The sequence below is a fragment of the Oncorhynchus masou genome, chromosome 17 (assembly GCF_036934945.1).
Source record: "Oncorhynchus masou masou isolate Uvic2021 chromosome 17, UVic_Omas_1.1, whole genome shotgun sequence".
In the NCBI taxonomy this organism is placed as follows: domain Eukaryota; kingdom Metazoa; phylum Chordata; class Actinopteri; order Salmoniformes; family Salmonidae; genus Oncorhynchus; species Oncorhynchus masou.
Genome location: NC_088228.1, coordinates 31,938,204 through 31,962,170, shown reverse-complemented (window position 1 = coordinate 31,962,170; position 23,967 = coordinate 31,938,204). Strand labels below are relative to the sequence as shown.

The window sequence follows — 23,967 nt, the reverse complement described above, 5'->3', positions numbered from 1 at the left end:
TTTGGTCTGCCTGCTCTTCAGTCTGAGAGAGATATTATGAGAGCAGGGTCGTGTCTCCTTCCTCTGTACATAAAAAAACTGTTTAAAACTGTATAACACAATAGTGTCTTTGGAAAATGGGTTCATATTCAATAGTGAATGTGACTATGTATATATTTATCTCACCGATAATGTATTTAAGGCCTATTTCGGCAAGTTAACCAAGTTTTTGCTGGTTAAGCTAGCCATGTTAATGATGAGCTGACGAGCACCATTGTCAGTCCAGTGCACTGTAATGTTAAGCTAGCTATTGCTAGCAGGTGATTTGCTAGCAGGTAATTTATTGAAATATTAAGTGAATGTTTATTTTCTTACAACCGTAAAAGGTTTATATGATAAGGGTTGTACTTGTGCTCTGTATTTATGGATTAATATCACTTCACATTGAGGGCATGTATCATTGCTGTTGCTCCTATTTAAAATATATCTTGTGTTCTACCTAACCAGTGAACGTGTAGCTGTGACCGTCCTGTCAATGCCTGTCATCATTGTTTGATATCTTTTATTGCAGAAAAAAACAAGTCAACCTGAAGTGTGGGTGTCTGTGTGCATTTCTTCTGGGGGGGCTATGTGAAGTTGGTTACAGTTGCATAGTGCAGAAAATACACTAGAGTTCAGGGGTCTTGCTTTAACCAAGTTAACTATTTTCACTTTAGTGTCCAAAACATCTTTCAAGCTGTCAGGTATTCCCTTGGTAGCAAGAGCCTCTTGGTGGATGCTGCAGTGTACCCAAGTGGCGTTGGGAGCAACTGCTTGCGCGCGTGTTCCCACTCCACTATGTCTCCCTGTCTTGGCTTTTGCGCCATCAGTACAGATTCCAACATGAGCAGCAGCTACATATGGACCGTTAGTAGAATTCCCGTGCGAGAGTAACGGTTAATGTGATTGGATGTTAATTATTTGACCAGGCTACATGTATTTGACTTTGTGTTGTTATTTCACTGAACACCCAGATGGTTTAATTTTATTTTAGATTATTTAATTATTTTTTTTGGCAGTGAAACGAGGCTACTCAGGCGAGAGAAAAAAACTCGCCCAAATGCATAACCCTGTTGGAATATATATATATATTTAAATGTGAATCACATTTTTATTTGGTGTACCCCTAGGCGGAATACCTGGGCTACATGAGCACGTTCTTGCTATTTTTCCGCCCTAGGCAGACCAAGTAAATTAGTATTTTCTAGATGTTGAAAATATGTATTTTCTGGATGCTGAAATCAGACTCATTTTTGTTTCTGAATGAAAGTTGTGAAGACATTTATAGACGTCTTTGATTGGTTCAAATTTGTTTTGGACGAGATCAAAAATCAATGTCCATGTATGTGGAAATCGACGTTGGTCCAGACTGCACCAAAAAAAGATGGCGTGAGTTGGTCTGTGCTAATTTATTATATTTTTATTTAACATTTTTTATTTTGGCAAGTCAGTTAAAGAACAAATTCTTATTTGCAATGACGGCCTAACCTGCATGACGCTGGGCCAATTATGTGCCACCCTATGCGACTCCAAATCACGGGTGGTTGTGATACAGCCTGGAATCAAACCAGGGTCTGTAGTGACGCCTCTAGCACTGAGATGCACTTCCCTCGGCCGCTGTAGGAGTAGCCTACATTGTTGCCTGAAATTGAATTTTGCCCATCTGTGTGGTAAGCCTACCGTTTGCAAAACACCAAAAAAAGATATCCAAAAGAAGTCAGCTCGGCTTACTGAGGTCTAGTTTTACCAAGTCAGCCCACAATGGAATTTTATGAATCTATGTGGTAGCCCCACCATTTGCTAAACAGGCCGTTGCATTGGCTTTACTCGTCCTGATTCATGTGACTAATCAATTTGGCTATTTAAGCTCTGAAGATCCGCTACCCAACTTTATCAGGAGTTATCGTGAGGCTATTTGCAATGTGTTTACACAGCCGGAAACGCATAATGATTTTATTTTTCGCCATGATTAGCTTGTCAGAAATGGACAGATACAACTTGAAACCACTGATCATGACAATTGGGTGAAATTTACTGACCTATCCTGTTTTTAGGTTAGGCGCATTTTGTAGGTTAGGCTATTTGATCGGATAAACCTGCATGATGTAAAAAGTGTCCGTCTCATTACATTGTCATACCTTTATCTCCAGCCTGTAGGCTACATACTCTGTCTCCCATATCCTATATCTGCGACATGATTTACGTTGGATTTTAATTTTGTGACGGAACGTTGGTGGAGACCGCAGTGAACAAATTATTATTATTTACAATGCCCGGCCAAAACCAGACAACGCTGGGCCAATGGCGCGTCGCCTTATTGGACTCCCAATTGCGGCCAGTTGTTATGAAGCCTGGATTCGAACCAGGGTGTCGGTAGTGACGCCACTAGCCTTGAGATGCATTGCCTTAGACCGCTGCGCCACTTGGGAGCACAATGGACTATAAAAAAATATTTGGACACTGCTTATCACAGGGCAGCATCAACGCTTACCACCAAAGCCCAAATTTCTGGTTGAGAGAAATTGACATTTTTTTGGGGCAGAATTATGTTGACAACTAAGCCTAGCCCATGCACAAACTCCTTTGCAAACTGGGGTTTTACACTGTTGAGTGCTGACACCGGTGTAGATGGATTGGAAATCTCTATTTGATTTTGAAGTACTGGCTGGGTGGGAGTCTGAAAGGCTCGATAAAGCAGGATGTATTTGCCTCCTTTTGAATTGGGTTTGGCTGGGCCTCCATATGTGGAATTTACATTGACATGTATATTGTAAAGAGGGGCGTGTTTGAGCTGGGCCCTACAACATGTTGTCATCATCATGATCGTGCGCTCAACAACCCAGCCTGGGTAAACTCCATACCGTCTATGGTGGTAAACTCCTTCAATGAGCCTCCACCGGGGCTCATGCGCAGTACTTGACGTTTCAAAGTTGCTTCTCCGGGTGTTTGAACAGGAAGGCGGACATGTTGGTCAGGCGGTGGGAGAAAATCGGGCATCGTTTAGTTTTTCGAAAAATAACATAGTGAACGTTAGATCAAAACCAGATTTATCTATGTAGAACCAGAAAGTTTTCCTTCTGTATCGGTCAATATCGATAGCCGATGACAATGTGAGGCTTACAGCGAACGGACGGCAATGAAATGTTGTAACAAGACGGTGTTTTAAACTGATCGAAATTTGGAAGGATCATTGTTTTTCCGCCACTTCTACTTTGCAGCTGTCAGACTCGTTTATTGTTTTTTTTGAAAGGGCCTTACACTGATATATGGACACAAGCCTGGGAGTAATGTGGCTACTTTGCAGCCTATCGGATTTTTAAAACTGTATTTAAGTTTTACTCTTTGGATGTATTGAAATATTTTTAAATTCTGCACAACTCATCTGCGGCATCCTGTGGACGCCGACTAATCTGTTGATGCATTTAGCCAAGTTAACTTGCCAACGCTAGCTAAATTAACTTCTTTTGAATTGCTGAAGTTGTCTGCAAAACCTGGCTGAACTTGGGACATATTTATTCTGAAAATGTGGCTTTTGAACATCAAACGCCACATTAAACGTTTCATGGTCAGTGAAAAAGAGAGAAGAGACACGTTTCTTTGATTGAATCTGCGGGTTCTTTCTAAACACTTGAGTTCACGCAAAGGAAATAACATTAGGCTAAATAGCTACGTTAGCACTTGAGCTAGATTGCTAACTCGTTTTATTTAGCTATAGCACCGGCGTGGAACTCTACTTGTCTGCAAAAATGTCGGCTGGAGAAAGTTTGGAAGCACGTTTTGAGAAAATCGATGCCATGTTGAAGGACCCGAAGTCGGAAATAAACACGGATTGCCTTTTGGTAAGTAAACTAGCCAGCGTTAACCTGACGATAAGCTTGGCTCGCTAACGTTAGCTAGGTATGTTATTGAATTGGCTAACTATCGTTAGCATAATTTAGCTAACTATGTAATGAATGTTAGTAAGCTAGCTACCGTTAGCCAAGCTGAACTTGGTTTGATTAAATTAGATAGCTAACGTTAGATTAAATAACTGAAGTTAGTTTGCTACCCAACTTTCTAGCTACCTGGTGCTACCTGCTATAGGCTATATTTGTTAGCCAGCTGACGTCTTGAAGATTAGCTTGCTACCTTGTAAACGTTAGCTAACTAACGTTGACTACCTGTTAGCTGATTAGCTAACGTTATTTGGCTAACAAGCTGAACAAGTGGCATCCAAAACAACCATGAGATGTAACGTCAGTAGGGCTGTGAATTGCCAGGGATCCCACGATACGATGTTATCACAATATGTAACTACGTGCCTAAACAATATGTATTGCGATTCTACATTATATGTAACGTTATTGCAATGACACGTAGAGTTTATTTTATTTTATTGCGGTTTGATGTTCCAAACATATTGCTCACTAGTTATGTCTGCTGCCGAGTGACTGTTTTGATCAGCCAGGGAAATAAAAGGTATCTGTCGTCATTCCAGTACATTTTGTTTTTACTGTTTCCGGCAACCGTTAGTTAAAATAAATAAATATATATATATATATATATATATATATGTCCATGTTAACTTATTATCAGGCATCGATGCTAGAATGGCTGAATATTTTAATTAAGTTGAATACCGGTATGTCTGATTATTGATATAATTACAATTGACACATTTCACTACTACTAGTAGCTATTTTAAAATCGTCAACGCTGTTGATAGTGAAGGTGCTATGCTATCTGAACCTGAGGGTATTTTGCAGTCTAAATATTAATGAATAACTGTATAGTGTAGTTTTGTTTCCATGAAGATGGACAGACAGTCCAACCTTGACCATGGTGACTTTCCAGCCTGGTCTCATAGAGAAGACGTAACACAGTACAGGTTCACAGAATTACTATTGTATGGTGACATAAGACCGTTACTCTATACAAAAATGAAAGTCGGGTGGATGCTACTTTGAATCTTATCATGGACAAAGTTAGCATTTTAGCTATTAACCAACTTTTCAACTACTTTTTAGCTACTTTGCAAATACTTAACATGTTAGCTAACTTGTCCCTTAACCTTAATACTTTTAGCTAACCCTTCCCCTAACCTTAACCCCTAGCATAGCTAATGCTAGCCACTTAGCTAGAGTTAGTAATATAGACATTTTGGAAACACATCATATGAAATGGGTGTTGGACATCCACAATAATTAATACATACCATAAGAAATGGAACATATGCTGAATGGAGTGTCTTGGATTTATGTACAGAATGATACGAAATGCTCCGAGGCCAGGTTGGGCTTTTGGTTGTCAATAATAGTGCATTGAACCAAAACAGGAAAGGCATGTAAAAAGGCAGAATGGACCAAATGTGACAGGGGTTGTGGCTGTCTGCCTGAAGGCCTCCTTTGTGATGTACAGGCAATATTAGAACAAACTCTTTGGAGGGAAGGGCTATACATGGACATTTATTTTTTTAATATCCTCTGAAGTGGTAGCATCACGCCTGTTCGAACCTGCCAACCCAGCTGCATCAGTTAACTTGCTCTGGTCTGCCTGCCCTGACGTTTTACTGTGTCACTCATTCCCCGCTCATGATGTAACTTGTATCAGACTGCCACGTGCTAAACCTCAGAGGAACACCTCCAGACTCGAGTATCAATCATGCAAACCGAAAACAAAACTGTTGTTGAGGTTTCTCCCCCAGAGAAGACGGTGATGTAGCCTCCTTGAGTGCATGTCAGTCGGGGACTGTTGTGTGTCTATGTTCCTATGAATGTCCATACCACTTAGAATAAAACATTGTATTGGGCATGCATTTTTAGTGACAATCACGTGTGGATATTGGAACACAGCCTTTGTCTCTGTTAATATCATTCAGAGCATTCTAGTGAAGGCTGGATGTCTTCGATCCACATGGTAGTCGAAAGGGCCTTTCTATAAACTAGGGTACTGTTGAGGTTTTGGTGTGCTGGACAACGTGCTACAGCTGTTGATAAATCATTGATAATAATCTGCAGGTTTTTTCTTGTCATTACATTCAGCTATAAGGGTTGAACATATCTATATTCAATCAAATTCAGGAGTTGATTTAAAACCTATTTTTAACCCTGTCATGGTAGGTGTCTTGAAGTATTGGTCCAAAGTGTGTGACATGAAACGCATTACTTTTCTGTCCTTGCATTCATGGCAGTGCAAGTTATATCATATATTAAGCATTAATCAGTTAAATTACCCATTGTACTTGAATCCTGGATCTAGCTGTCGGACAGTTTTAGTTTTTTTTATATATATACATGACCGTTGAAATGTTTGGTGTCACTTAAGAATGTCCTTGTTTTTGAAAGAAAATCACTTTTTTTGTTTAATTAAAATAACATCATATTGATCAGAAATACAGTGTAGACATTGTTAATGTTGTAAATGACTATTGTTGGTGGAAACAGCAGATTTTTTTTAATGGAATATTTACGTAGGCGTACAGAGGCCCATTATCAGCAACCATCACTCATGTGTTCCAATGGCACATCGTGTTAGCTAATCCAAGTTTATCATTTTAAGGCTAATTGAACAAACCCTTTTGCAATTATGTTAGCACAGCTGAAAACTGTTGTTCTGGTTAAAGAAGCAATAAAACCGTCCACCTTTAGACTAGTTGAGTATCTGGAGCATCATTTGTGGGTTCGATTACAGGCTCAAAAATGGGCAAAAACAAAGACCTTTGTTCTGAAACTCGTCAGTCTATTCTTGTTCTGAGAAATGACAGCTATTCCATGCGAGAAACTGATGATCTCGTACAACGCTGTGTACTACTCCCTTCACAGGACAGCGCAAAATGTCTCTAACCAGAATAGAAGGAGTGGGAGGCCCCGGTGCACAACTGAGCAAGAGGACAAGTACTGTTTGAGAAACAGACACCTCACAAGTTCTCAACTGGCAGCGTCATTAAAAAGTACCCGCAAAACACCAGTGAAGAGGCGACTCCGGGATGCTGGTGTTCTAGGCAGAGTTGCAAAGAAAAATCCATATCTCAGACTGGCCAATAAAAAGAAAAAATTTAGATGGGCAAAAGAACACAGACACTGGACAGAGGAACTCTGCCTAGAAAGCCAGCATCCCGGAGTCGCCTCTTCACTGTTTACATTGAGACTGGTGTTTTGCGGGTACTATTCAATGATGCTGCCAGTTTTACTGCTTCTTTAATTAGAACAACAGTTTTCAGCTGTGCTAATATAATTGCAAAAGGGTTTTCTTTAAAAAAAAATGTTTATTTCAAAAACAAGGACATTTATAGGTGACCCCAAGCTTTTGAACGGTAGTGTATATATCTCAGAAATGCAGTGTAACATTTTGTCTCCTGATATTACAGGGTGAAGATTTATTTTTATTTTTTTGACGCACAACTCTCCAAAAATCTATGTGATGGCAAAATCAAGAGCTTCTAAAAATATTACCTTAACTTGATAATTAAAACATCAATTGATACTGTCATTAACATGTTTCTTCACTGACCATGTTTACATGCACACCCATATCCCCCTATTTTCCGGGGTACTCAAGTATTCTGTTTTTGAGTTGACGAACTTAAGCGGCATATTGAGTTTTGCAATAACCCGAAAAAATATTATATCGCGGTTATGAGAAACCAGGGTTAAGATGCCTGGGAAATATTTATCTTAGACATGATACTGTGGCATGTAATCATCTTTTCCCGTTTTAAAGTTTTTCGCGGTCTGTGCAGGCTGTTTCTCTTATCAATGGGTGTTGTGTGAGGATGCTTTTATCTGATTGTCAAAGAAATCACTTCAAAAAGTGATTCTGCCAAATTCTCTAAAACAACATTGGAGGTGGCTTATGGTAGAGAAATGAACATTCAATTATCTTGCAACAGCTCTGGTTGACATTCCTGCAGTCAGCATTCCAATTGCACGCTCCCTCAACTTAAGACTGGCGTTGTGTTGCAAATCTCCACATTGTAGTGTCCTTTTCTCCTCAGCACAAGGTGAACCTGTGTAATGATCATGCTGTTTAATCAGCTTCTTGATATGCGACACCTGTCAGGTGGATGGATTATTTTGGCAAAGTAGAAATGCTCACTAACAGGGATGTAAACAAATTTGTGCACTTTTGAGAGAAATAAGCTATTTGTGCTTATGGAACATTTCTGGGATTTGAATTTCAGCTCATGAAACATTTTTGTTGCATTTATATATTTGTTCAGTGTAGTTAATACTGGTAAAGTTGTCTGTATTTAGAGACCCAGGAGCAAGCACAATAACAGTGAAAAGATTGGTCCTGTCCAAAATGTTAAAATGTCATCAGTTGGATCGGTTTTAAGGAAATTAAAGGTTCAGTTTGCCTTGGGTGCATATTATATGTGGTTGAAGTACTCTCTGCTTGCGTTCAGTTACTATTCCATTTCACCCATATGAATTTAAATGAGGAATATTCATGGAAACAGGGATACTCGTAAGCGGGATATCAAAGGTGCATGTAAACAGCTTATCGTGAATAAGACCTTAAGTGGGATATGAGATACTAACCGTAATACTGTGTGTGTGTGTAAACATGGTCACTAACTATACATAATACTTGTATGATGCGCATTTGGTGTGAAGCTGTTTAATTACACTGATATTTTCAAGCAGCATCATTATCTGATCCAGGAAGGAATTTTCTGAATGACAGTCAATAGACGAACAGCTGTTGTGATCGCACATGCGATGCAACAATAGCCCAAGTTCTTGAAAAAGGGTAATTTGTTTCGCCAGTGAAGACAATTGTGCCTATATGCATGTTGGATCTAATATGTCTAGCGAATTAACGTTTTTCTATGCTTGATAGTGCTCCGTTAACTGGCATTTTTGTTTTACATCAGTTCAATTACTTGAATTCTGTTTGCTCCAGATTTTTTGTGACCCCAATGCGCCGTTTCTGTAGAGAAATCAAATAATTCACGAGAGAAAGCAAGGAAATTACAATGTGGGACGCTGGGCTGAAGGGAGTTGTAGTTTTGATTTAAGCAAATTTTCAACCTAGGTCAGCGTCAAAACGTAATTAACTTCAATGACCATATTCAACCTTACTTTAGAGTTAAGTTTGTCGCCTGTCTTCCCGCTTTTGGGATGACCTCCCCATTGTTAGGGTGTGGACATGAGCATCTCGTTATTATATACTGATCTGCGGACCGATACACTTTTACGCCTGATACGTTAGATACACACACAAACCGCGTGAAAGAGGAATGTACACCCAGACAGTTTGTTAAAGTATGCCTTACCTACTTTGAAGAATTCGTAAAATGATCTCGTCAGACAGCTCTGCAGCATGATAGGCATGCTAGCCAAATAGGGTGACTAAAGATAGTACTGTATGGGGAGCACAACGTTATATGGCCTGGCTGCTACTGTCTGAGCAGAGATGAGATGATTAATAATAGTCATCAAATAACTAAATCATATTTTATTATTTCCTAGTAATTTCCTAGTTATCTATTGGGTCGACATCAATGTGGACCTGACAGACTGTTTAAAAAAAAAAAAAAAAAAAAAAAAAAAAAAAAAAAAAAAAGATCAATGTTTTGGCAATTGAATATTAACTATTTTTAGCTTTGGTTTCTTTTTAAATTTATCCGGACCGGCTGCAAAAAGCACTAATCGCTCAGCACTACTGCTTGATTTTACAGCAGGGTCTCGTTAGATTTAACAGAGGTAGCATCCAGGTGATGAGGTAATTTTCATTTTTTTTGTGGCTCGGATTGGACACTGAGTCTACTGTGCGCAATTGTGTAGGATAGACTATTGTGCAACACCCAACGCTATTCTTCTTAATCATTCTGAATAGAATGCCAACAAATTACATAGACTCGTGTTCGTCTTCACAATATGTTCTGCTGATTTACATGTCAAATACATTTTTCCATGTTACACCTTTTTTGTTTAAACAATACAAAGGGCTTGAAGTCTACTCAATCTGGAATTTGGAGCTCAGAAGTTCAAGTACTGGAATATACCTACCTTGAAAATCTGACGTTTCCTTACTTTAGTGCTTGTAATTATCGTAGGCAATTTATACGTTTTCATTCTCCATTATCTGTGACCATATCTGCCACTTTCGTTTGTTTCCTGCCGCTTCAGTTGAAGGGTGTTGCGAAACTCTGTTGCGGTAAAACCACGTGCTGTTATGAGGATGACAACATCTAATGCTGGCTCCAACTTGCCTCATATTTTACAATGTAGTAATTATAATTAGAATATCAATGTGTTGGCAAGGCCTAAACAAAATCTTTGTGATAATGGCCTATATAATTTTTTAAATTATTTTTTTACACTTTGCATGCTTTTTGGGGAGGGGTTTGTATTGTGCCCTATGTACAATTATATAAATTATACAATTGTCTAACATTGAGGCCCTTAAATTACAATTAAGTGCTTGAAAAAGTTCTTGATTTTGACTTGCCAATGTCTGTATGAACCCTGCTTAAATTGTGTATAGGCCTAGATCTATGTTGTATAGGTAGAGTTATGGGAGAATTTGCATATATTCCTTTAACTACACACTTATAACTGCATCAAAATATATATATTTTTGTTTCCAACCATTTTAAATTTTGATCCTAGTGTGTCAAATTTGCCCAATTATTTATAGAAAGACCCACCAGCAAGTTGCCTAAAATGTGTGATAAGTATGAATAGGGCTGGGAACTGCCAGGGGCCTCACGATACAATATCATCACGATACTTAGGTGCCGATATGATATGTATTGTGATTCTCGCGGTTTTAGATTTGTTGAGATTCGAGGGATGAGAGAGCGTGAGTTTTATTTTGATCGGTCATGGAAATAAGTGCTGAAAACAAATTGGCTCATTATTTAAAAAGATGAAGAACAAGCTAGAATGGAAAAATATAACAGTTTTGGTACAGTTACAGCCGACTAGCGCAAAAGTATTTCCATATTGTACAAAATGATATTGCCATATGTCGTCCTTAATAATATCCTGATCTCCCCCCCATAAACAACTTATAAACGGGAGGCATAGAAATGGCGCACATAAAACAAATCTACCGCTTCTTAGACTTGAGTGAGTGAGTGACAGATCTATAACAAACATTTCTATGTGAATATGACCGGGTCGCCCGAAAAGTTACATATTGCAGCTTTAAATTAAGCTAGCAGGTATTAGGCTAAGCTGAATACAGACGGGGGAAGCATTTTTCTACATGGAGTTGAAATAAATAGAACCGCACACTGTCAAAAAAAATAATTATTTAAAACCGAGGCTTGAATGCAAAATAAAGATGTTTATTGAAATGTGGCCAAAAAAGCTCCCTAATAATTGATGATATTTCTCGCTATTGTATATTTTGTATATAATCTAGATCATGTATTCTATTGTACTGATTCATAGATTTTCCAGTGTTTTTCTTGCTTGATCATGTGACACATGAAATTAACCTTGAAATACAAGCCAGGTGTGTGTGCTGACAATTTCCACTGATGACCTGAGGTAAAAAAGCTTGTTTTCACCTATTTTTTATTTATTTTAATTTTATGCATTTTCTTGCGCTATGGTTTTTTGGGGCACCGTGATGGTTCAATAAACATCTTTATTTTGCTTTCAAGCCTCGGAGTTGGATTTGACTTTTTTCTATGGTTTGTGTAATATTTATTTGGCTCCTACACACCTGGAACAGACACTATTCAGTAGGTAGGACCTTTTTTAAAGAGCATCATCTACATGGCGGGTGCCAGGGCTGCTAGCCATATTAAAAACGACTCTCTTTTAAAGAACAGTTGTTTAGTCTCCCTGGCCTGCCTGCCTGCCTGTCCTAGAGAAAGGCACTCACCTAATGCACACACTCCGGCTCTGCTCTGACTTAATGGCAAAAAGCTGTGGGGACTTTTCCGAAGCTCAAGCCCAGGGCAGCCACACACACACACACAAGGGTGTTGTTCCTCTTTTTTCCCCCTTAGCTGCAATCTCCCTCAATGAATGGAAGCCTTTGCTTCAACCCCCTCTCCACCACCACTCTGCTTCTTCACCCACAGCTTAATAAAATTCCATGCTAATCAAATAACCTCTTGTCTTTGACTGGCCTGGAGTCCCCTGTGTGTCCCAAAGCCATTCTGTACGTGCTGCCTGCGCCTGGAGAGAGTCAGAGCTGCTTGCCCGGCCTCTGCTCTGAGGTAGCGAGCTGGGTGTGTTCTCTCCACCCATAAAACCAAAATTATGTGGGCCGTGGTAGTTTCATGTTTCTGAGAGCTTTGCCTGTAACATTTAACTCGTAAAGCAGTTTCCAACATGTTTGGCTGCTAGGTTATGAGTAGCCTAATCAGTTCCATCAAAAAACACAATGCTAGCTGTTTTCTAAGGATGCTTTGGTTATCTGACTCTAACCTGATTTGACTTTTTGTGGTGTTTTTCCGCTAGCTCTGGCGGGGTCTGGGGTTCCAATCTGTTTTTGCTCTCTTGCCAACTCCCTATGGAATTGCAATGCCAAATGTTGTCAAGCGAGCAGGAACAGACTGGCACCCAGGCTAGTTTGACCGCTGACCTTAGCCGAAAGCAGTGATGTTGCACTTTTACCCATTTTTGTTGTTTTGATTGTGATATTTTGCCCCCGCCCTGTACTCAGGGGTAGCCTACCACTCAGACACTATGTTCCAGCCCTGTCAAGCTTATCTTCTCCCAAAATAATTTCTGTTGGAGAGAGAGATGGAACCTTATCTGTATCACACCGCCCACCCTCATCACAGCTCCAGGCAGGCTCCTGCTCCTGAGAGCCTCTCCGCACAACCAGAATTCCTGGCATTGTGATGGGAAAGCTCGCTGACATTTTAAGGGTGCTTTTTATCGTCTATATAGTGAGCTATGTGTGTTTTTCCATAGGTCTTTTGATAGTACACAGGCCTAGTTTAAAAAAAGTGTCATGCCCTGGAAATCCTGGAATAGGAGCCTGAAGCTGTCTGAAATAGCATTTTTAACAAAAGCTGCATTCTAGTAACAGAATGTTATATTTAAATCCTAATTGCTAGTTGGTAGTTTCCTTGAGTTTGATCACATGTTTGGTAGAACTAATTCACCGGCTGGCAGAATGGGATGGCTGGATTGATCTGTTGGAACTTGCCTGGTATGGGCCTTTGTTCCTGCCATAGTTCAGTCTTTATTTAAGCAGTAAGGCTCGAGGAGGTGTGGTATATTGGCCATATACCACAAACCCCCAAGGTGCCGTATTGCTTAAATAAAGAGTTGGCTATTATAAACTGGTTACCAATGTAATTTGAGCAGTAAAAATTCATGTTTTGTCATACCTGTGGTATAAGGTCTGATATGCCACGGCTGTCAGCTGATTTAGCATTCAGGGCTCAAACCACACTTTAAAAAATTTTTTAGACACTTCGCACATTGGGCTCCCTAGCCTAGCATAAGTCTGTTTTGCCTCTTCCTTGAGCTAATGCCTAGCTGATTTTTAATGTGCTCACATTTCTAGATTTCATTCCATCCATCCGTCCCCAGGACGTGGGTGCTGACATTACACTCTGATTCCCTAGTTCAGAGATCAACTAGATTCAGCCAATGGCTGATTTTTATTATAATAATTTTTCCTGGAGCGGATGGTCAGCAGGCCGGAACATGCACATTGGCCACAAAAAGCCCAAACATATATTTGACTAAAACATTCCTTTAAAACTTTGCTTTCATTTGTATACTTTCACATACACTGAGTATACCACACATTAGGAACACCTTCCTAATATTGAGTTGCAGCCCCCTTTGCCCTTGGAACAGCCTCAATTCATTGTGGCATGGAATCTCCAAGGTGTCAGAAGCGTTCCACAGGGATGCTGGCCCATGTTCACTCTCCCGTTGTCAAGTTGGCTGGAGGACCATTCTTGATACACACAGGAAACTGTTGAAAGTAAAAGCGTTGCAATTATTGACACAAACCGGTGCGCCTGGCACCTACTACCATACCCCTTTCAAATGCACTTAAATCTTTTTTCTTTGCCCATTCACCCTCAGAATGGCACACACACAATATTGTATTTATTTAACCTTTTATTTTACCAGGTAAGTTGAGTGACAACGCGTTCTCTTTTACAGCAACGACCTGGGGAATAGTGACAGGGGAGAGGAGGGGGGGATGAATGAGCCAATTGTAATCTGGGGATGATTAGGTGACCATGATGGTATGAGGGCCGGATTGAGAATTTAGCCAGGACACCGGGGTAAACACCCCTACTCTTACGATAAGTGCCATGGGATCTTTAGTGACCAGAGAGTCAGGACACCCGTTTAACATCCCATCCGAAAGACCACCTTACACAGGGCAATGTCCCCAATCACTGCCCTGGGGCATTGGGATATATATATTTAGACCAGTGGACAGGGTGCCTCCTACTGGCCCTTCAACACCACTTGCAGCAGCATCTGGTCTACCATCCATGGACTGACCAGGATCGACCCTGCTTAGCTTCAGAAGCAAGCCAGCGGTGGGATGCAGGGTGGTAATGTTGCACAATCCATGTTTCAAGGCTTAAAAATCTGTCTTTAACTGGTCTCCTCCCCTTCATCTACACTGATTTTGAAGTGGATATAAGGTGACATCAATAAGGGATCATAGCTTTCACCTGGTCAGTCTGTCATGGAAAGAGCATGTTTTCAGTGTATGTTGTAGTGTTAAGATTTCCCTTCACTGGAACAAATGGGCCCAGTCCAAACCATGACAAACAGCCCCTGACCGTTATTCCTCCTCCACCAAACTTTACAGTTGGCACTATGCATTTGGGCAGGTAGCAATCCCCTGGCATCTGCCGAACTCTAATTTTTCTGTCAGACTGCCACATGGTGAAGCGTGATTCATCACTCCAGAGAACGCGTTTCCACTGCTCGAGAGTCCAATAGCAGCGAGCTTTACTCCATTCCAGCCAATGCTTGGCATTGCGCATGGGGATCTCAGGCTTGTGTGTGCGGCTGTTCAGCCATGGAAACCCATTTCGTGAAGCTCCCGACGAAATTTGCGCTCTCGTTTTGCGCTCATGTGGCCGACCACTTCATGGCTGAGCCGTCTTTGCTCCAAGACATTTCCACGTTACAATAACAGTTGGCCTGGGCAGCTCTAGCAGGGCAGGAATTTGACGAACTGACTTGTTGGAAAGGTGGCATCCTATGATGGTGTCACATTAAGTCACTGAGCTCTTCAGTAAGGCCATTCTACTGCAAATGTTTCCTATGGAGATTGCATGGCTGAGTGCTCGATTGTATACACCTGTCAGCAATGGGTGTGGCAGAAATCGCCAAATGCACTAATTTGAAAGGGTGTCCACATACGTATATAGTGTGTTTGAGAAGTCCGTACTAGGCCCATGGGTGTTCCAAATAAGCCTAAATAAATCAGCTTAAATAGTAAATTCTAATTAATTTCCAAATGTTAAAAACATACAAACTGACATTTATGTAAAATTGGATCATATTAATATTCCTTAAAGTTGTTAAAATAAACTGATCATTACTATTGTTGATCATGAAGGTAGCACATAACAGGGGGGTGTTCAATCGGATCACACGGAGATCAATGTGGATTTAGGCTTTTGTTTTTGCCAACCAGTGTGTTTAAACCGGATTCAACTAATCATAGACTTGATTCAATATGTGATTAGTTGAATCAGGTGTGTTGTTGCTTGGTGAGAACACAAACCTGCACCCACACTGGCCCTCTGAGGATAAGAAGAAAGATAACACACACAATTTTCAATGAATTTTCTGAAAGCTGATTTCACATTTGCTGTACGGCTGTTCTTGTTAATTGTCTTTCTAAAGCAAATCTGAAGAATAAGATCTACTCTTATTTTTACTAAGGTACAGGTGGTGGTCCAAAAAATGTAATCACCTGGATGAATGAAGGACAACAATATGACTGTGTCCCCACCCAATAGTGCATGAGTCATCACCCAGTAGTCCATATTCTTGTCCCTCATTTGTTTGCATTTTAATCTACCACTTGTAGGTCTTTTATTCCTTATGTCCCTCAAGCCTGATCTTATTCTCTCTCTGCCTCAATCTGTCCTTTCCAAAAAATCTTGGAGCGAGTACAGAGGTTTCTAATCTTGGTAAAGGCACCGTGGCTCGATTAGGGCTGTGATGGTCATGACGTTTTTCCAGGCGGTTATTGTCATGCAAAAGACTGCCAGTCTCACGGTAATTGACGGAAAGATGGGAAGGCATGGTGGTGAGATTCTGTAGCTTAAGGTAATGGCAGCTTAATTTTTAAAATATAAAAATGCCCTATTACTCGGCTACTCAAAATCATATAGAAATTCACTTTAATTGTAGGCAAACTCTGTTAGCCGCCTTGCCACAATCAAGGAACCAATATCATTTTTTTTAACTTAAAAAAAATATTTTTTTAACTCGGCAAGTCATTTAAGAACATTCTTATTTACAATGACGGCCTAGGAACAGTGGGTTAACTGCCTCGTTCAGGGGCACAACGACAGATTTTTACCTTGTCAGCTCGGGGATTTGATCTAGCAACCATTTACTGGCCCAACGCTCTTACCACTGGGCTACGTACCGCCCCATTGCCTAGGTCTATACATTCTCTCCCAGACTCACGGATAGAAAGTTTGGAGCGTAGCATAAGTCAACCAGTCCATCCAGTATGCGTAATAATACAGTACACACTCAAAAGCCATTACTAAAAATGTTTATTTTGGAGGATAGGCTACACCAAATGTACCAAAGACTTCTTAAATATATATATACTTTTTTAATTGTCGTGTGTAATATGCGGTAGGCTATGTATTGTATAACGGCACAATCATAATTTTAAGTCCGTTTTTTTTGGAGGGGGCTTGGGCTCATTATGCCTGTGTAAACACTAATATGCGTATGTTTTTTTTCTTATCTTCAGCGTAAGAAAGCTTTGTCCATTCAGGCTTTAAAACAACATCCACAACGACTATGTTTTTCACTCAATTTCAACCTGATGAACTACTTAATTCAAAAGAAAAATACTGTTTTCATGAAGTGTGTGTGGTTTTAGATTGTATTTGCATTGATGTTAGATGGACAATGGAGCCCTGAGTACCAGGCCATCAGCGACCTGATGATCGTTAGTGAGTTGGGTACCACCAATGCATGTTCAGAGTGCATAAATGGAGATTACTGTGACTTTCCTGCGGTCAACACTAATGAGTGGCGGTAATACGTTCAAAGCAACAGCCCTAGGTTACATTCATAATATGCATAACTAGTTTTTTGTGTATTCTAAATGACTTCAATCTGGGAAAAAATGTATGCTCATGTTCAATGAATATTAGGGAGAGCAACACTATCCCCATGTTTCAAGTCAAACCGGGCTTAAAAGGAGCGTACTGGGCTTAATGGTAAAAAGACAGAATAGCAAAGTCTCTACTCATAAAATATGATGTAATGTTAGTATTGAACAGTATTTTATTTATTTATTGCCATTTTACATTGTGTAGTGTTTTTTTTTGTGCTACTAAACCCTTTAAACCCACTTGAGAGATGACATCTGTGTATAACAATGCCAGGTTAATTTGAACAAAAATGCATTTGAAGAATGAGCTGTGAAAGATAATTTCCAGCAATCTTTCTGTAGTTCAAGTTATGTTGCTACAGTGTGACATGCAGGCACAATTGCTAGCATGGAAAAACCCATGTTTCTTAATGGTCAAGAAAGCAATTAATTCTCAAGGAATATGCTATCATGTGCATTCGGAAAGTATTCAGGCCCTATCCCTTTTTCCACATTTTGTTACATTACAGCCTGATTCTAATATCGATTAAATATATGTTTTTCCTCATCAATCTACACACACTACCCCATAATGGCAAAATGTATATATTTTATTTTTGCTCAACTTGAATTGGCCAAATATAATGACCCGTGGGCCGTCAGTTGGGGAACACTGCCCTAGTTGATCCTGCCATGCGTTTCTCGGTGCGAACAAAAAACAATGCATACATTCAAACTGTGAGCTGCTTTATTAGTGTGCCCATTATTATGTGCAGAAACATGGGGGGAAAATACTGCGGTAGGTCTGTTTAGTTGACCATATTACCACCACGCTGGCGCTCACAAGTCATGACCGCAGTTAAATTCCACGTGACCTTTTAGTCACGGTAACTAGGCTTCTCCAAAACTGCTCTGATGTTGCTGATGGTCATTAGAAGCCTACCAAACATGCTAACGGCCAGTCGCTAATAGCCTGGTACTCGGCGCTCTGTTGTCCCTCTAATCACTCTGACATCAATGCAAATGCCTAGGACCCCTGGAACAGCTTTAGAGAGCAGATAGCGTACAGAGCCTAGTGACGGGGTGTTCTTATAAGCCCAGTCATTGTGCAATCGCACATGGAATGAGTTTTGACTATCCACTATTTAAAAGAGGATCCCAGCTTTCTCCTGCTGCTATATTTATTGCTCAATTCTTAAAATGAAGCACACAAATCCGCTTTACAACCTGGCATACAAGGGCGTGAGTTTCAAATTTGGGGAAGTAAATTTTCAAAATTAAAAAAATAAATAATCACATTATATTACTTAAAAAAAACATTCTATGCATCATAAGTCTGCATTTGCCTTGTAGCGTTGTATTCGTAATGTGATGAGTAGATCAGATAGTCATAATTTAGGCTAATAATATAACTCACTGTTCAATGCGTGTGTGTGTAGTGTGTGTATAGTGTAGGTCTAGACTATAGAAGAAACGTATCTGATATCTTTGCATGGGGGAAAAAACAGGGCCTTTTTATAAACACATTTCATGCAATTCTACTACACTTTATGACTGGAGACATTAGCAGAATATGTTTTTATATGACTAATTACAGGGTTGCCTAATCTGCTGACACTGACAAACAGATCAGTGAAAACAACATTGTCCATATAGGCCTTTTGAGAAGGGGGTCGATCTAAAAATCTTTGAAATTGTTGCTTTTTAAAAATATTTTTGTTCAGTGTAGATGAGTTTGTTGCAGACAGACCGGTAGGGAGATGAATGCGATTTGCAAGAACATTAACAAACTGCCATGCATAGCCGATGTGATTAATAGGATATTTGTTTTTAGCAGGATATTTTCTACCGGTAATATATTTGTTGATTTTATGTAGGATATTCGTACCTAGTTGCATTGGTGTGTGTGTGTGTGTGTACACAGTGTGGCAAAAAAGTATTTAGTCAGCCACCAATTGTACAAGTTCTCCCACTTAAAAAGATGAGGCCTGTAATTTTCATCATAGGTACACTTCAACTATGACAGACAAAATGAGAAAAAAAATCCAGAAAATCACATTGGAGAAATGTCCTCTGGTCTGGTGAAACAAAAATAGAGCTGTTTGGATAATAATGACCATAATGACCATCGTTATGTTTGGAGTAAAAAGGGGGAGGCTTGCAAGCCAGCACGGGGGTGGCAGCATCATGCAGCAAAAATCCCAGAACCACACGGGGGGGGGGGGGGGGCTAGTGAATGACCTGCAGAGAGCTGGGACCAAAGTAACAAAGCCTACCATCAGTAACACACTACGCCGCCAGGGACTCAAATCCTGCAGTGCCAGACGTGTCGCCCTGCTTAAGCCAGTACATGTCCAGGCCCGTCTGAAGTTTGCTGGAGAGCGTTTGGATGATCAAGAAAAAGATTGGGAGAATGTCATATGGTCAGATGAAACCAAAATATAACTTTTTGGTAAAAACTCAACTCGTCGTGTTTGGAGGACAAAGAATGCTGAGTTGCATCCAAAGAACACCATACCTACTGTGAAGCATGGGGGTGGAAACATTATGCTTTGGGGCTGGTTTTCTGCAAAGGGACCAGGACGATTGATCTGTGTAAAGGAAAGAATGAATGGGGCCATGTATCGTGAGATTTTGAGTGAAAACCTCCTTCCATCAGCAAGGGCATTGAAGATGAAACGTGGCTGGGTCTTTCAGCATGACAATGATCTCAAACACACCGCCCGGGCAACGAAGGAGTGGCTTCGTAAGAAGCATTTCAAGGTCCTGGAGTGGCCTAGCCAGTCTCCAGATCTCAACCCCATGGAAAATCTTTGGACGGAGTTGAAAGTCCGTTTTGCCCAGCAACAGCCCCAAAACATCACTGCTCTAGAGGAGATCTGCATGGAGGAAATGGGCCAAAATACCAGCAACAGTGTGTGAAAACCTCTGTCAACCTCTGTCATTGCCAACAAAGGGTATATTGAGAAACAACGTATTGAGAAACTTTAATTGACCAAATACTTATTTTCCACCATAATTTGCAAATAAATTAATTAAAAATCCTACAATGTGATTTTCTGGATTTTTTTGCCTTATTTTGTCTGTCATAGTTGAAGTGTACCTATGATGAAAATTACAGGCCTAATCTTTTTTTAACTGGGAGAACTTGCACAATTGGTGGCTGACAATACTTTTTTGCCCCACTGTATGTATATTCTCTGCTTTCTGCGCAGAGAAAGTCCTTTTTTAGCTGCCAATTTCTCACGGTGTATCTTACAATGTGTATTTTGCAGAGGTAGGCGCTCTTGCATTATATTAGTTTAAACTTTTACATTTGTATAATTTTCATTTGGATTTAGATAGGAAGACATGATTATTTAATTTAAAACTGTTCCAAGAAAAGCTGCGAATGAAAAGCATAACTGACACACAGATCAGTAGAAATGTTAAGGTAAATTGTGAAGTTTCAGTCCACATGGAAAAAGGTTGCCGACCCTTTACTAATTCTTGTGAAGAAGTGTCAGTAAACTGTATTCTGTAATTTAGTTACGAAACAATAGAAATGCAATTGTGTATTGCTGCTGTTTGTCTGATATTCAACAGTCCATGATCAGCTCTGTTGACCATTAGAGCATTTTGTAGAGAGAAGGGAGTGAGGCATGCTATTTAGGCTTGGAATGACATGTGGCTCATTGTTTACCTTATTACCTGGCAATGACCACAAGGGTGTTTTTAAAAGAGCTGTCAGTCAAGGAGAGCTCATGAATATAAGCCTGTTCTTTAAGACTTCCTGATCGAGATGCGAGAAGTTTAAAATGTCTTCAATTTTGAATGTTTTAGTAGTTAAACAATATTATGGGTGAAAAAAACAAATAACTTCACAGATCTTCATTGTAAAGGGTTTATACACTGTTTCCCATGCTTGTTCAATGAACCATTAACAATGAACGAACATGCACCTGTGGAACGGTCGTTAAGACACTAACAGCTTACAGACGGTAGGCAATTAAGGTCATAGTTATGAAAACTTAGGACACAAAAGAGGCATGAGGACTGCAGATGTGCCCAGGGCAATAAAATGTCTACTGTGAGACGTCTAAGACAGCGCTACAGGGAGACAGGATGGACAACTGATCGTCCTCGCAGTGTCAGACCACGTGTAACAACACCTGCACAGGATCGGTACATCCGAACATCACACCTGCGGGACAGGTACAGGATGGCAACAACTGCCCAAGTTACACCAGGAAGGCACAATCCCTCCATCAGTGCTCAGACTGTCCGCAATAGGCTGAGAGAGGCTGGACTGAGGGCTTGCAGGCCTGTTGTAAGGCAGGTCCTCACCAGACATCACCGGCAACAACGTCACCTATGGGCACAAACCCACTGTCGCTGGACCAGACAGGACTGGCAAGTGCTCTTCATTGACGAGTCGCGGTTGTGTCTCACCAGGGGTGATGGTTGGATATGCGTTCATCGTCGGAAGAATGAGCTTTACACCGAGGCCTGTACTCTGGAGCGGGATCGATTTGGAGGTGGAGGGTCCGTCATGGTCTGGGGTGGTGTATGACAGCGTCATCGGACTAAGCTTGTTGTCATTGCAGGCAATCTCAACGCTGTGCGTTACAGAGAAGACATCCTCCTCCTTCATGTGGTACCCTTTCTGCAGACTCATCCTGATATGACCCTCCAGCATGACAAGCCATACTGCCATACTGCTCGTTCTGTGCGTGATTTCCTGCAAGACAGGAATGTCAGTGTTTTGCCATGGCCAGCGAAGAGCCCGGATCTCAATGCCATTGAGCACGTCTGGGACCTGTTGGATTGGAGGGTGAGGGCAAAGGCCATTCCCCGCCCCCAGAAATGCCCAGGAACTTGTAGGTGCCTTGGGGGAAGAGTGGGGTAACATCTCACAGCAAGAACTGGCAAATTTGGTTCAGTCCATGAGGTGGAGATGCACTGAAGTACTTAATGCAGCTGTTGGCCACGTCAGATACTGACTGTTTCTTTTGATTTTGACCCCCCCCCCCCTTTGTTCAGGGACACATTATTCCATTTCTGTTAGTCATACGTCTGTGGAACTTGTTCAGTTAATGTCTGTTGTTGAATCTTATGTTCATACAAATATTTACACATGTTTAGTTTGCTGAAAATAAACGCAGTTGACAGTGAGAGGACGTTTCTTTTTTTTGATGATTTTATTATAACACAGGGTGTGTATAAATGGAAAAATACATGTTTAAAAATTGACATTGATTGGTCGAAAGAACAGGTGCTTCCTGGTTGACCAAGATTTTGTTTTGTCAGGGACAGCGCTAGCTAGAATGCAGACTAAAAGGATGCAGATCCAGGCCCTTTACTAGATAGGCAACCCAACCCATAGTCTTCTCCTCCTCCCTTGATTTATTTCATTTAACATAATTTCCCCCTGTTTTTTTTTGTTCCTTTTAATTTTTCCTCTTTACTGTTCCCTCTGCATGCCCTGGCTGTGCTGTCTGTGTGCTTCAGTCGAGCCAGCTAGCTGAAGTGAGCTGCAGCTCTACCAGCCTCAGGACAATGTTTAATAAATTGTTTAGTTGTGCCAGGTAATCTCTGGGGTGAGGTCAGGATCCTGCCAAGGCAAGGCAGGCAGCCATGGTTGAGTTTGCTTTGCCTTGAGAATCTTAGAATCTGTACTAAGGAACTTCTGAGCAGTGCTCCTCTCTCTGTTGGAATAACTCAATTATATTTTGATGTGAAAGCCTTTGACAGCCAGTACAACTCACTGGGGCCTCATAAGGAAATAGAATGCCCTGGTTCGCCATGCCTGGGTTCACTGTCATTGCCATTTATACACAATGCTTGTTAGATATGCGGTCTTTCTAGGTAAATGTGATTTCCTGTCAGCACTGTACAGTGGGGCAAAAAAAGTATATAGTCAGCCACCAATTGTGCAAGTTCTCCCACTTAAAAAGATGAGAGAGGCCTGTAATTTTCATCATAGGTACACTTCAACTATGACAGACAAAATGAGAAAGAAAAATCCAGAAAATCACATTGTAGGATTTTCAATGAATTTATTTGCAAATTATGGTGGAAAATAAGTATTTGGTCAATAACAAAAGTTTCTCAATACTTTGTTATATACCCTTTGTTGGCAATGACAGAGGTCAAATGTTTTCTGTAAGTCTTCACAAGGTTTTCATACACTGTTGCTGGTATTTTGGCCAATTCCTCCATGCAGATCTCCTCTAGAGCAGTGATGTTTTGGGGCTGTTTCTGGGCAACATGGACTTTCAACTCCCTCCAAAGATGTTCTATGGGGTTGAGATCTGGAGACTGGCTAGGCCACTCCAGGACCTTGAAATGCTTCTTACGAAGCCACTCCTTCGTTGCCCGGGTGGTGTGTTTGGGATCATTGTCATGCTGAAAGACCCAGCCACGTTGCATCTTCAATGTCCTTGCTGATGGAAGGAGGTTTTCACTCAAAATCTCACGATACATGGCTCCATTCTTTCTTTCCTTTATACGGATCAGTTGTCCTGGTTCCTTTGTAGAAAATCGTCTCCAAAGCATGATGTTTCCACCCCCATGCTTCACAGTAGGTATGGTGTTCTTTGGATGCAACTCAGCATTCTTTGTCCTCCAAACACGACGAGTTGAGTTTTTACCAAAAAGTTATATTTTGGTTTCATCTGACCATATGACATTCTCCCAATCTTCTTCTGGATCATCCAAATGCTCTCCAGT

The 23,967-nt window shown here is 40.6% G+C and overlaps 1 protein-coding gene across 4 annotated transcripts in view; it reads left to right on the top strand.

The window, feature by feature from the left end:
* The first annotated feature begins 2,947 nt into the window (after nucleotides 1-2,947).
* The window catches only part of LOC135558860 (rho-associated protein kinase 1-like), a 67,447-nt gene continuing 46,427 nt past the window's right edge, over nucleotides 2,948-23,967 (top strand). For all 4 annotated transcript variants that reach the window (XM_064993037.1, XM_064993036.1, XM_064993038.1 and 1 more), the window contains exon 1: nucleotides 2,948-3,857. In XM_064993037.1, coding sequence (XP_064849109.1) covers nucleotides 3,765-3,857 — 93 coding nt within the window. In that variant the 5' untranslated portion in view covers nucleotides 2,948-3,764. The remainder of the gene's footprint in view (nucleotides 3,858-23,967) is intronic.